Source organism: Alosa alosa, chromosome 1 (assembly GCF_017589495.1).
Source record: "Alosa alosa isolate M-15738 ecotype Scorff River chromosome 1, AALO_Geno_1.1, whole genome shotgun sequence".
Lineage (NCBI taxonomy): Eukaryota > Metazoa > Chordata > Actinopteri > Clupeiformes > Clupeidae > Alosa > Alosa alosa.
In genome coordinates this window covers 40563940-40578908 of record NC_063189.1, presented here as the reverse complement: position 1 = coordinate 40578908, position 14969 = coordinate 40563940, and the positions used below count along the sequence as shown (strand labels likewise).

At 44.0% G+C, this 14969-nt stretch overlaps 2 protein-coding genes across 10 annotated transcripts in view; one reads left to right on the top strand and one right to left on the bottom strand.

The window, feature by feature from the left end:
• The window catches only part of eps15l1b (epidermal growth factor receptor pathway substrate 15-like 1b), a 108532-nt gene that overhangs the window by 69273 nt on the left and 24290 nt on the right, over positions 1-14969 (bottom strand). For 2 of the 9 annotated variants that reach the window (XM_048258083.1, XM_048258092.1), the window contains one exon: positions 9077-12150. The exons of 1 other annotated variant lie outside the window; for it this stretch is intronic. In XM_048258083.1, coding sequence (XP_048114040.1) covers positions 11669-12150 — 482 coding nt within the window. In that variant the 3' untranslated portion in view covers positions 9077-11668. Of the gene's footprint in view, positions 1-6188; positions 12151-14969 lie in introns of those variants that run through there. 6 more of the 9 variants (XM_048258105.1, XM_048258097.1, XM_048258113.1 and 3 more) reach the window with 6 other exon arrangements.
• On the top strand, positions 1503-3972 carry klf2b (Kruppel-like factor 2b). The gene is given in 4 exon segments (XM_048258135.1): positions 1503-1839; positions 1997-2371; positions 2373-2922; positions 3130-3972. Coding segments are annotated over 4 exon segments (1179 nt in total). The 5' UTR covers positions 1503-1761; the 3' UTR covers positions 3306-3972.

Genomic DNA, 14969 nt, shown 5'->3' with positions numbered 1-14969 from the left:
CCACCATCATCCAAAAGTTGATGTCAATAGACCAAAAATAGTTGGAAAGCCTACAGAAACTATAGATAAATAATGTGACAATCACATTATTAAAAGTAGACTTGGAGCAATGATTTACTGAAGAACTATTTTTTGTGGAGGATGCTTCAGGTAGTTCGCTGCCCCACCTGCCCATATGGACCGCACGCTCCTGCAGTCACCATACTCACTCGTCCCTTCTCTTCACCTTTGAACAGTTGTTTTCTCTACAACAGAGGCCAAAAGAAGTTGCTCAAACTAGGCTGACATTAAAATACGAGTTTGTGTTGATGATAATGATTAGCCTACATAACCCACCTCAGATACGCAATTACACCACAGACGGTAGCCAATCTTGCATTACTTTAACGTACATTATGGGACGTTATAGACCATGTCAATAGACCATGTCAAAGCAAGAACGCAATTGACCCCTTGGTAAGTTAGCATCATCTTGTCGCATCTCTGGGGACAATCATCAGCGAAACTAATGAGCCTCCAAAACAAAGCCACAATCGCCTCAAATCGGCGTTCGAAAAGCTTAAGCCCCCGTCACCTGATTACCACCTGAATGCGCTCCAAAATAAAGGTTAACATGGGCCGCCCCTGGGAACGAGAGGGGCCATCAAAAGCACAGATGATCACGCTGGCGCCTGGTGCCCGCGTTTAGACAAACCTGCTGCGAACACATAAAGGTGCGCTCGTACTGATGATAATGACCACGACTCCTCGGCTCTTCCAGCAGATGTCAATGGGGAAAATGGCATGTCTTTGCTTTTCTGTGTCAAACGCTCAGAATGAATAACAATTACGCATGATGTGTATTGAAAGCTCAATCGACTGCGTACCTTGCAGATAGATACTCTCTCTCTCTCTCTCTCTCATAGATACTTGGGCAGTAGGGCCGCCAAAAATCCTGCTTTATGGCATTTTTAAGGCTCCATCAGACCTCTGTCCCTAACAACGGCAAAAACAAACGCCACCGACAAGAAACATTACCTTTCCAACCTCACCTTAGAAGAATAAAATTAGCCTGCTCTTTGTTACGAGACAACATATCAGAAAAAACTGTTCACCTACTTTCTTAAGATTGCAACCTATGTTTTGCTATGAAAGAATGTGTTGTCATTGTTTATTTTTACATATGCTGACTAATTTCGGAAAATGTCTCAGAATATGCCATAACTTCTCAAATCTAACAAATCCTTGCCAGTTTCAAGAAGGCAGACTGAAGAATGTGGACATAGCTTATTTCTGTCACATGTTGTCTTTAAACAGGTTAATTCTGGCACTTTGTTTCTCGTTTAAGCGATTTACAGTAGGCTTGTACATGGTGGCATAGCCTGTTGCCTTTCACTCGTAACGTTTCTCTTTTTTTTCTACAACCTCTTAACTCCCGCCCCGTCAACCCAACCCATAAAGGGGGCAGGCCACTGTGCGTCATCTAGCGGCTCCACAGAGCTTTATAGGTTTGCATGAGCGCAAGGACACAGACTGATCTGCGAGAAGCGAGCGCTGCACTTTATATACTGGGGCTAAATTTAGGGCTCCATCCTGAACGTGTTTCCTCCACTCGCTCAATTGGTCCAGCTACTCAGCTGCAATATTTATAAGGTAGGAGGATCTCCTGCTGTACAAACTTGAACACTTAAGTAGACCGTTTTTAGTCAGTTCTAAAGACTTGTGAAAAGCAAAGTATAGGCAAGGCACACGTTTTAACCTCAAGAGCAAAACTTTGGACGTATGGAGATGGCCTTATCTGGGACCATTTTACCATCAATAGCAACATTCTCAAACCAAAAGGACAAACTTTGGGAACAAGTAAGTATGCGTTTCCAACTTTCTGCCGGTGTGATGAAATTAATGTTTAAACGATTCTTGAAATGTAAAAAAACAGTCCTCGTATTTTCTGTCTGTGTTTACTTTCTTGGCTTGAAAGACAATCCCCCTAAAGAACGCATCTTGTATTTTTTTGCAGAGGTGGAAAAACGAAGCGGACAAATCCGTATCTTCCAACTGCACTGAACTTAATATGGACAGTTACCGTGGAAGAAAGGACGAAGAGGATCTGAGTAAATACTTAGATCTGGAGTTTATTCTTGCCAACACAACCGGCGCCGATTGCATCGGGGCGCTCACCACAGGTGCGGAGTATTCCATGGCCGGCACGGAACCGTGCAACCTTTACCAAACCGTAAACAGCATGGGCACTTTCCAGTCAAACGATGCCAGCCCACCTCCACCGCCCTACAACAACAGCCTCATGGCCGAACTTTTGAGAGTCGATGTTGACAGTTACGGCATGCCGAGCAATGGCACAATTCAAGGAAGATTTCTCATCAACTCAGCGCCTTTTCCCCAGACAGGACTTTGTTGACATCAAGGTCGAGCCGTCCATGGACAGTTACGGACCAGTTATGGGCATGGTCCCTCAGACATGTCAGAAAATCAAGCAAGAGGGCAACGTCTCATGCATGATGTCTTTTGAGCAGCCCCGTATTGCCATATCGCCACGGGCAGCTGCCAACATGACTCCACCACTTAGTCCGGATGACCAAGGGAATTCTGAGTGCCAGCCACAAGTCTGCCACAACATCTTCCCGCAGACCTACTCCGCTTATGCCCATCACCCAGCTCCTCCGCCGTCTCAGCAGATGCCACATCCCTACCGGGGAGCGCACCAGTTCGGTATGTTCGAAGACGGTCTCGGGATGCAGCCGAGCTCGCAGAGAGCTCTGCTCACACCTCCGTCGTCGCCACTCGAGCTTCTGGACACCAAGCCCAAGAGAGGACGTCGCTCCTGGCCAAGAAAGCGCACTGCCACGCACACCTGTACCTTCGCTGGCTGTGGCAAAACTTACACAAAGAGCTCACACCTCAAGGCTCATCACCGCACACACACAGGTAAGAAATGCTTCTTTTTTGTTAAATATTTGATATTTCTTCACTTTAGTGCCTATGGTGCCTGCAGAACAGTTTGCCAAGTATTAACTTCTGTGTTTTTACGCGCAACCAATCACGGAGTTTAAAAACCAAGTCTCTTATCTGTGAAGTCAACAAACTGTAACTAATTTCCTCTGTAACTAAAATCCTCCCCTTCTTCTCTAACAGGTGAAAAGCCATATCACTGCAACTGGGAGGGCTGCGGATGGAAATTCGCTCGTTCCGATGAGCTGACGCGCCACTTTCGCAAGCACACCGGTCACCGTCCCTTTCAGTGCCACCTCTGCGAACGTGCCTTTTCCAGGTCGGACCACCTGGCACTGCACATGAAGCGTCACATGTGAACGGACGCAGGACTGAGACAACAGTGTTGAAGAACATGAATTTGTTATGTCAATTGCCTTACAATATTGTGTGTTTTTTTTATTTAATTTCCAAAGGCATTTTCAGTCGTTTATAAAGATGTATAATGTTATAATTTTTTTAACAAATGTAGCTGGTACTACGATTGCAAGAGCAAGAAAATGTCTTTTTGTGTGTGTACATTGGGGTTTCACCACCAACTTGAAAAAGTTGGCTCTTGACATATTTGTATTCAACTGGAACAGTGTATAACAGTGCCTTTTTTTTATTTACGAGTACAAACTACTGTATGAGGGCAAGCCTGTTGACTAGCAATGTTAAAAAAAAAAAGAAACAGTAATATCTGGATTGACAATATGAGCTCAGTGATATGACAATGTTTTGGTTTAGAAACTGCCTTAAAGTTTCAGTGACTCTAGCTCTTTGTGCATTCTTTGCAAGACAGTTCTTAAGTCATGATGGATTTGGTGTATATGTATTTCTATTGAAACAATTGTATCATATAGGTACAATAACTGTACTCTCAAGCCCCAGTGTACAATACCAAATCAGGGCTTGATGTCCTGTTTTTTTTCTATCAAATGTGTATATAAATTTTATATTGTAAGTAGGGTATTTATTGTAAATATTAAACTAAATTTGAATATATGCACTGTCTTTTGCACTGTTTATCAAAGATCACTTCAATGTGTTCGAAATCAGTCAAGTGGTAGGAAGAGAAAGTTGGGCAAAAAGTAAGCAAGAGAGGGGGCACCTTGAATATTAAAGCTCACCCTAAACTAGAGTCTCTTATTATGGTCTGCTTTAAACCAAACTGGAAAATGATGCCCTAGACATTTGAGCTGTACCAGGCCACAGCTTATGGGGACTAGGGACCATAACAAGGCATTCAGAGAAATCAAGGGTACACACTACTATTCTGAGCCCCCACTCAGCCAGTGGGAACTTGGTATTCCACTTCGCATGGGTGATGCTTTCCAGCTGCAAAGGGGCTGAGGCCAGTAGCATGTGGCTTGCGCCCTATAAATACAAACATTACATTTACATAATTACAGAGAGTGAATTTAGATACGTCTGGACAGAGGGGCCGCAGCGCTCGGCACAGCAGCACCAGCAGCAGCAGCACAGCCGCGAGTGCTGGGGGAGGGAAGGACGGGGGGAGCCTGGGGATGACATCAAAGACCTCAAATCCTAAAATTGCACACATGGGCCCCACACTGATGGAGGGATTCATAGGATGAGCTGGTGGGTGCAAATTGGAGGGCAAGAGATCAGGATGAGAGAGAGACAGAGGCAGAGAGAGAGAGAGAGAGAGAGAGATGCATTGTCTGTTACAGGTGGCAAGATGCTTGCACACAACATTTCACTGTTCACAACTGCCAAAACCAACCATGTTCAACAGATGCTTGGCAACACCGAGCACTTTCTCACCACTGTGCACACTCACAAAGCTGCCAAGGGAGCCAGTTTAAAATAAGGGGTGAGCTCAGCTAAGTGTACCTCATGACAAACGTCTTGGACAGACCTCTAGGAAAGTATGGTCCTACACAGAGGTAAATCAGAAAAGGGCAATTTGAAGTCCTATTACTAGAATGTGAATGTTTTCATAAGTTGACCTCAAGTAAAATAGCACAATAAATACAATAATATATACTTTTGTGTCCATTACAATTTAGATGTCAATATCCCCTTGCGGGGAAGTCTATGGTGTGGCATTCATCGTTATCTTTCTTACAAATCACTCCATTTCTGCAAAAAAGAAGAAATGCTTGCTCCGGGCACATCTATAAATAGACAATTCAGTGAAGTGCAAAAGTAGCAGTCTCATTTCACTTTTTTTGTTCTCATCATAGTAACTTTTACTACAAGTCTTGACACACTTCAATAAAAACATGGTGTTCTCCTTTTTTCAAACCGTCATATTTGGTAGAATATCAAAAAAAGAAAGAAAAAAGCCACCATTTTCCACTATTTCATAGCAGAGTTACAAAGACACATTAAAGGTGCATTTGTACTGCAAAGCTAGCACTGAAAGGCTTTGTCATGTCACCTGCAAAGATGAAACTGTCACTCCTTTGACTAGCTAAGAGGAGATGTTGTTCCAAAATGCAATGATATGGGTTGGGGTGGGATGGGGGATTTGCGCTGGATGTGCTTCTGAGACGTGGAGGAAAAGTGACCATCTGATTTTCAGTCCTTTCATGAGCCATCCAGTAAATAAAAACTTCCTGAAATTTCCTGTTATGTCAAATTGGGCTAATTAACATACCAGAGCTCAGAGTCATTCAACTGTTAAAATGATTTCCCCCTGATTCGTTCCCGTTTAATTTGAGGTAACATGGTCGAAGATCCTTGCATAATGAAATAAATAATCAACTAGAATAGATCAACTAACTTTCCACAACGATATTTCAGGGAAAGGAGTCTTTTAAAAGCACTTGAAAAAACATGTTTGATGGCAATAGTACAGTAAACTGAAAAGTAAAACCAAAAGTGCTCACACACCCAGTCATAGTGAAGCTTTTTACCCAAATCTCCTCTATATACACTCTGCCTTTCATCCCCTCATTCATACACACGTTATTGGCTTGCAGTACTCAAAGCTTCCTGATTGTAGTAGTAGTTTTTAGTTTCGCATTCAAACATACACCTCTACAGGTGTAGTCCTGACAGTGTTGACTGACAAACTGACAGACTCCCGAGTTCCACACTAGGCCTCTCCACTCACTCACACACACCCACACACAGGCACGCGCGCACACGGACACACACGTTTCAGAGGAGACAATGGCATATAAGTGCTGTGGACTCTGTAGCAACATGATTCAAAGCACATAAAGAAGAGTGAAGACAGGACACTAATGTTTTAGTGATCATTTAATATATGGTATTTTATAATGTGTACCCCTAGTATAATCCAAATCAAATGACAAGAAACCCCAGACGCATGCATGTGTTTTATTTTCTTTCCTAGTGACTATTGCATTTAAACAGTTGGATTTTATTTCAGCACTCACAGCCTCTAGTTCACAAGAGCCACTGCTAGAGGGCGCCCTAGCCACTGAGCGCAGTTGACGAAACAAACTGTGTGATTATGGACAGTTGGACAGTGTTGTTGACAGTTTTTTTTTTTTTTTCCAAAAGGTGTAACCTCTGTACAAGTCTGAAATAACTAAGAGCATTATGTCCGTCGGCATTCAAGCCTGGCAACAGACATCACTCAGATCAGCTAATCAAGATGTAACTGATAAAAGCAATGACTTCTTCCAAACAGAGCCCCAGAGGCTGCCAATGTGAAGGTGCATCTCACGAGGCATGCTAACATTATACAAGGTTACATAATTTCTGATTCATCGTGGGTTATATAACAATGCTAACAGTTGCAAACATGCTATAATGAGTCAGCCAGCATAACTCCAGGTAGTCATGGCAGGTAAAATGTTCCTTAATGACAGACAGCGGTCTACTGCACATTCTCTTCTGTACAGTACAGTGCAGGTCTAGATGTCTTAAAAGGCACCTAATGTTATAACAAAAATATCAAAGCAGAAGGAAGACTCAAAAGACAAAAAGGTAAACAAAAAATAAATGGTAACAGAAAGTAGTGTTAACCAAAAACATCAAAAAACTGACTCATAAGGGAGCTGACCAAAAACAAACCAAACAAGATCTCCACCAAGACACAGAAAATTAGACACTCTTGAAAGAATAACAGAGCAAATATCACAAAAGTCTCATGTCCCTGATTTCCATATTTAGACTTCATTAGAATTTTATTAGGATTATTTATTTATTTATTTTGAAATCACTGGCAGATCAAAGTCTTTGGGTGAGCTGGCGCAAGTTCTTACATGGCGGCCAATAGAAAAAACACTTTAGCAGCCTACATTTAACAAAATGAGCTTGAAAGTCCGCCAAAAAAAGCACCACATCACATTACATTACATTACATTACATTTCTGATGACCTCTATTGGCAGGTTACTGCTTATTGGCATCATAGCTGTATTCCACAGTGCAAAATATTGGAGAGGAAAGAAGAGCCCTTCAAATACATCTTTAAAGCATCTGCAGTTACATAACCACGCAGTATAACATGAAGAGGTGTCCAATAATGCTTATGATGCATCCCTTTCAGTTCTTTGTACCTCAGCATTTAGGTAGAGGAGTTATTCCTTTTTAAATGTTAACTTTTTTTAATCCCTTGACGACTAAACATTTTCAAACAAAGTCTGAAATGACGCAGTGGCACAGCAGATGCAAGTCATTTCATAACTGGTTAGTGCAACAAGTTTGCGAAAAGGACAGTCTATAGACAGTTCAACACTTCCTCACACGTCCAGAAACCACAGTGGAACAATTTAAGGTTTAGAGGCAACACATAAATATTGTCGAGATTTAAATAAAACTCCATAAAGGCAACTCGATACCTTTTTTACATTAGGAAACTGAAAAGCTTTCCAACCATTTGAATAGTTACCATCAACAGTCTACAAAAGGAATCCTAACGCTTTAATGAGCACAATTAAAGATGCTCTTACAGACTAAAGTGGCAGGAAGCTCTAAAACAATCTTTAGCCTACTTTTCTACAGTGCATTCATAATTACTTCATATGCTCCACAGTCCATATATATACACATACATAACCGAGACCTTTACGGCTTTAGACTAAAGTGACCCAACAGCCGCAGAGCAGCTTCAGGAGACGAGAAAGAGGAGAAGAGAGGAAAGAGAGGAAAAAGAAGAGGAGAAAAGAGGAAAGAGAGGAGAAAGCATGACTGAGCTCATCATTAAGGGATTTCATCAGTGGAGTTCTGGGAGAGGGTGGGGTGGTGTGTCCAGAATGTTGTCTGCCGGTAGGAGAGTCGACAATTCTGAGGACTTATTTGGTCAAGATAGGGGTCAATGTGCAGTGGAAGACTGGGACCTCATTTTAGTACGTTTTGGCATCTGGAAGGTGGAATTATTTGAGGGATAGTGTTCACACCGATTTGCAGGGTTTTAAGGCTGAACATTTCAAATGGGCCAAGAGGGAGGCTTCACTGACCATTTCAAACTGTGGAACAGGGTCAGGGTGAGTGTCCTGAGCGTCCTCAGGTGACTTCAGACTACGCAGAACAGTTCCAGAAGTTATGAAAATGTCCAGCACAGGTTTTAAGGGTAGCATTCTGCACACCATGTTATCAGTGTGTTTTGAAAAGGGGAGCATCGAGTGAGTGTTGTGAACATCTTCAGGAGGAAACCTAAGGGGATGATTCATTTGAGTAGATCCTCGAGGTCAGCAGTCTGAGTGTATCGTAGGACGACATCAGGTCAGAGGAAAAGGTCCAGGTGAGCGCTGGGACCACGCTCATGCCTCCAGAAAAAGGGTTCAGGGAAAAGCCCCAGGTTCATGTTCGGGGGCAAGGCACCAGGAGGGTACTAGGTGTGAGTGTGTGCAGCGGGGCATGTTCAAGTAAAGGCAAAAGAAGGGGATTTGGGTGTGTGTGTTTGTGTGTGTGTGGGGGGGGCATGTTCAGGGAAAGTAAGTTAGAGTGTGTGTGTGTGTGTGTGTGGTGGTGAGTGTGTGTGGTGGGTGAGGAAGGGGGCTCAGGTGTGTGTGTGTATGGGGTGTGTAGGGGGAGGCATGTTCAGGGAAAGTAAGTTAGTGTGTGTGTGTGTGTGTGTGTGTGTGTGAGGAAGGGGGCTCAGGTGTGTGTGTGTGTGTGTGTGTGTGTGTGTGTGTGTGGGGTCATGTTCAGAGGGAGGGGGTTCAGGTGAGTGTTTTGCTGAGGGCGATGGCCAGCTCCAGGTCCTCCTGCTCCTGCTGGCGGAGTCTCCTCAGCCTCTCCTGCTCCACCCGCTCGCTCTCCCGCTTGGCCCACTCCAGCTGCTCCGCCTCACTTCCAAACTGAGACAGCACAGACACCACGGCTTTACACATGCAAGCTGCTCACGCCGCACACACACACACACGCACGCACACACACACACACACACACACACACACACCATTCCATCACAACACATGCTCACGCTGCATACACACACCATTCCATCTCAACACATGCTCACGCTGCGCACACACACACGCACACACACGATAACAACACATGCTCACACAACAAACCCAGTGACAAGAGGGTGTGCACACACACACACACACACACACACACAACTAGAACAATGCATAGTACAACGCACTTAATCAGACACTCCCATCGTGCACTGCAGCTGATTCCCTTGTGCATCACGTGCATTTCACACCGATCTGTAGGCCATAGTGCTATAGACAGAGGAGCACCATCATAGCATAGTTCCAGATTAGCCTATGCAGCAAGTGTTCATTTGGATTTCAGGAAGTGATTCACATGGCAATTTGCTCTACAAGTCAATCACAGAATGAGTAACTGCTAAACTAATTGACTCTGATTTGATTGAATAGAGGAAAACAGAGTGGAATTTATACTTTTCTGTGATTTTGATTGAGTGCACTTTTCAAGCACAGCACACAATTTGGATTCAGACTCTTTTTTTTAATGAAAAGCTAATCATCAGACACGAGAGTATGACGGAACATATACCACATGCCAACAGCCAGAGCAAAATGACAGGTTCAGCAACGGCAGTTTTGCACTGCACTATTCTCTGTTTGCCTTTTTTCTTACTATTATAAGGAGTTGAAGTTGCACTAAATTAACCTTTTCTGTCACAATGCTTTGACTGAGGGTACAGGTGTTGCATTTGCAGTGTTGTACTGTATCCATCAACCCCTTGACAGAAGAGAGAGAGAGAGAGAGAGATAAAAGAGAGAGAGAGAGAGAGAGAGAGAGAGAGAGAGAGAGAGAGAGAGAGAGAGAGAGAGAGAGAGAGAGAGAGAGAGAGAGAGAGAGAGAAGATTTTTGGTGTCCGATTGAATCATGGTCCTCACAGATCAGCAGGCCTACAGGGTGGAGCGTGGGAACTGGTGCTTGTGAGAGTGAGCGAGCAGAGCTTGCTCTTTACGCATGCAAAAGAAATTCAGTTGTGGTCGCCGAACCCTCGAGTAACCTTACCTTGCCACTTCCTGCACCTGGGTAGGAAAACACATTAGAACACACAAAGGCCAAATCAAAGACGACAACAACAACAACAACATCAACAGCAGCAGCAGACACACCCAGCTGTAGCGCACTAAAGTGATATACAAACTGAAACAACAACTACAGCAGTTAGTGCCTGAAGAGCACAAACAACAGGGCAGGGCACAGTCATGCAGATGGTGCGGAGGGGTCAGGAGGTCAGGTGAGACGTCCCGAGATGATGGGAACGGAGATCACACATAAAACACCACACACACACACACACACACACACACACACACACACACACACACACACACACGGATGGTTGCGTTTTGCTGGGGTGTTTTACGCCACAGAGATGAATATGTGACTAACAAAGATGGTGTGAGAAATGTGTGATGGTGAGGGATATGGGGCACTCAAGAGTATGCCTCCTGATCAGATGCCCCTTGCATCATCAGAGAGCTTACAGCCCTTTTAAAATATGTTTAGTCCTTTTTTTTTTTCTTCAGCACAATAGTTGATTCTACAGTTTAACAAATTAGAACAAGGAAGTACATAAATGCAATAGGAAAATTAAAAAAATCGGCAGCAGGGGAAAACACCTAGCCTATGTAGCGTAGATGGTAAAAGGCTAGGAAACGCTGGTGACTACCATCATCTCCCTTAGCATGAGTTCAGCACTAGGTACCAATGTGAGAGCGAAAAGCACAGTGGCATCTGTTAATCCCCAGGACCACACACACACACACACACACACACACACACACACACACACACACACAAAGGGTTTCTCCACATCATGGAAGCATCAGGCGGTGTTACAGTATAAGCAAAAACCCTCTGGAACAGCTGGTTGATGGTTCTGGTATAGGGTCATAACAAAGGTGCGCCAGCGCCAACATGGCCAAAGGAGCTTCAACGGGGAACTCTTGAATTGTGCAACTCTGATTTCACAGGACCCGCATTTGATCATACTGCTAAGACCGCTCCTACGCAGCGTCTGCATGTGCATTTTAAAATGGATGATACAAACTGCTGATTCAAGATCGTTTGTGAACTGGTCTTAGTCTCTCAGCAATTAATTTTCGGAGTTTCCTCTACATCCGCCAATTAGAAGCTCTAGCCCTTAAGAGTCTTTGTGAATACAGGCCCAGGTGTCCAGGACCGCTATCCTGTGAAAGACGACATAGACCTAGACTACATAGAGCTGACTCATAGATTTATTCATCTTCTCAATCTCACCTAACTACTTTCATACTTTAATGAACTACTGACACTAACACAAACAAGTGTCGGATTTAAGGCAGAGAGGTCAAAGAGTGTATGCCTCTTGAGTGACCGAATCTGTGGGCATCTGTCTTGAACAAAGGGTTACAGATAAGACAAGTCACTGTCAGGGGAGCAAATGAGTTTGGATGTGAAGGATGAGAGGGAAGAGTGTGGATGAGACCAATGGCACAAATGAGCTGCATTAGTTGTGAAAAGTGTGAAGTATAGTTAGAGAGAGAGAGAGAGAGAGAGAGAGAGAGAGTGAGTGAGAGTGAGAGTGAGAGTGAGAGTGAGGGGTGGTTGGCTACGAAGCTCGGCACTAATACGAACACATGGCACGGACACAATGGCGACACAAACACACACACACACACACACACACACACACACACACAGGGGATCCACGCTGAACTTACAGCAGCAATATTGGCCAAAGAGGCGGGCGGGCCTCTCTGGCCTCTACTCACGACGTGACTGGCTGGCCCCAAGGAGTGTCCCGGCGCACCCTGACCTAGGAACAGTTTGCGGAAGAAAGACCATTCTCGTCTTCACAACAAAGAAACACAACAATCATGTGGGCAATTGTCTAACCTCAAGTAACACAAAACTGCTAGAGAGATTAGGCTGCCTTTGTTGGTGTTGGAAGGGTGCAGCTACAGTCATGAAGGCAGGCAGTGTTAATAAATTCGATTTTGATGATACATTTCTATGACCTTAAATTTACCACAGGCCTACGAGGCGTTCACCCATTCAGGTTTAACTACCAATGTCATGATTCATCTACCGTACACTATAAGAGAATACCCACACACTATGGTCAATAGGTTTTCAGGGTTGGTTGGGGGTGCCACACTCTTCTGGTTGCTCAACACCCCCACGATTGGGGTTATTCTACAGCCTACTCTCCTCGCGGCTCACCAAAAACCACAGGGCCGGTTTCAATTCTGCATTCACCAAAGACACCAAGCGGCTCCCTGCACACTAACACAACACAGATGAAAGAAGCCCATTCTATCTTCTCTCTTCCAAACTTTAACGATCATTGCCACTGAACATTAAACATTTGTAACATGACAGAGATAAAGGCCGACTTTATCTGACCATTCATTCTATCCTTCCCTTCTCTCATGGTCGGCAAGAGGTGCTTACGGGGGCAGAAAGAGAGAGAGAAAACTAGAGAGAAAGGAAGAGGGTGTGAAAGAAAGAAAGATGGATAGAGAGAGAGAGAGAGAGAGAGAGAGAGAGAATTGCCACCATCACTGAAGCAGTTGGAAGAGAGCAGTGGCAGTGCTATGCTCTGTGGGAACATCACACTCACTTGGCCCGCACTAAAAAAAGGTGTTAGCCATACCACTAAAGATGAGTCAACACTAAGATTTGGACAAGAGAGAGAGAGTGAAAATATGTAAAGATGTGCAAGATAAACTGAGACAGAAAAACAGAATCAGCGGCTTCCATTCTCAACAAAGGAGCTGTCATCTATGCAGGCACAGACATCTAGATCTGCCACGCCCTGGTGAGTAATACTATGATAACAGGAGAGTATAGGTCATGCATAACACCACAAACATAGACACTACAAGCAGCTTAGGATACTACACGAATTTTAGTTTAAAAAAACATTCAAGAAGTAAACACAATGTTCAGAAATAAGTCTGAGTTAGCATGCTAACTGGCTAGTTAGTCAATCGCTGTGCACTACAAGAAAATAAAATTTCAAAGCCATCTCTGTGTGCTCCAGTGAACCTTCTCCCTTTCCACATGATCGGTCCTCTCCCGTAAAGCAACAAACGTGAATTCAGAAGCGTGGTGGAACTACTCAGGTTTTTTTACTCAGGTGTTCATTCATGGAAAAAGGAATATCATAAAGCATGTGTTTAATTAATTCTGTTGAGACAAATATAAGCATGCCCATATGCTTGCCAGCCCTGCGATAAGAACCTGAAGAGTCAACACAGCTGAACTGGATAAGTTCTCAATTCGGTTTACAACTACTTCTTTCCTGCTTTAGCTAATGGTCCTATTCCGTACTGGCCAAGGCCGTAGGGCAAGGCAACCAGGCTCTGTACAAATGGAACCTGCAACCCATTAGACCGTCCAAAAGGGCTGGTGAGAGAGGTCAGATTACAGGCACCCACACAGCTAAGCATCCTTAACCACATCTGAAACACTACATGAGAATAGAGAACCTGCTGAAGGCAGTGATTTTTCAGAGCCACAGCCATTTCGGTCTCAAAGATGGGCCCAAGGTCAGATAAAAGCCAAGTTAATGAGTCATAAACCAGACAGTCATAGATCAACACACTCACAATCAATAAGACACTCACACACAGCCACAGTTTCTGTGTATGTACCTGGTGGGAGGTTTGCCTCCCCATGGTCACATCCCTTTGGAATGCTGGACATCACTTCCTGGACAGCCTGTGTCTTAAGCTCACATGCAGATGAATCATCTTGAGCTGCTGCATCTTTTCATCAGGCTGTAATTATCTCTTGGTCAGCTGATATGATAAAGACTTTTATGAGGTATCTGCTTTTTTTCTTCTGTGGAGTTCATGTGTAATATGTGCTAATCTATAAACATCATTTTGTGCCCCCGGTGTTTGCTCTTTCACCTCCACCATAAGGTCAACTGGTTAAAAGAAAAAAATCCCAGCGCCAAGTGACTAGGTCGCACCTCTGCTCTACAAACATCCAAAAGGACTACCACAAAACACACACACACACACACACACACACACACACACACACACACACACACACACACACACAAACACACCACGTTCAGGGGTACCAGGGGTTATGGAACTCCAGGGTCAGGGTGCAGCCCTGTGCTGACTGGATTTGTCGACAGGCTAATTCATAGTCCAGGCGACTAATCCTGACGCAATGACAAAATGTTTAACAGAACATCATCTAGTTTCTATAGCAACTTGCACATTTTCTAATGGGTGCAAGTTGATTTGTTATTTAGGCAACGTGAGCATCGGACATGTAACGATGAGCCTAGGTCACAAACTAGCAAATACATTTGCATCACAACTGGCGCCACGATGCGCCGGGCATTAGATTGGGCCGCATGTCTTGACCTTGTCCAGACCTTTCATCTCTTTAATAGTTCTCCTCAAGAGTTCCCTATTCTAATTTTTGCCAATTTTCTGGCCAATTTACCAATTCAAACAACTGTTTTTCGGTACTTTTAATTACTCTTCCACCACACAACCTTCAACTAGCCAGTGGTGGGGGAGAGAAAAAAAAAAAAAAAAAAATCACACTTCACTCTGGTGAGAACCAAGCGGTTCCATGCCCACACAGTTTCCTGTTGATAAG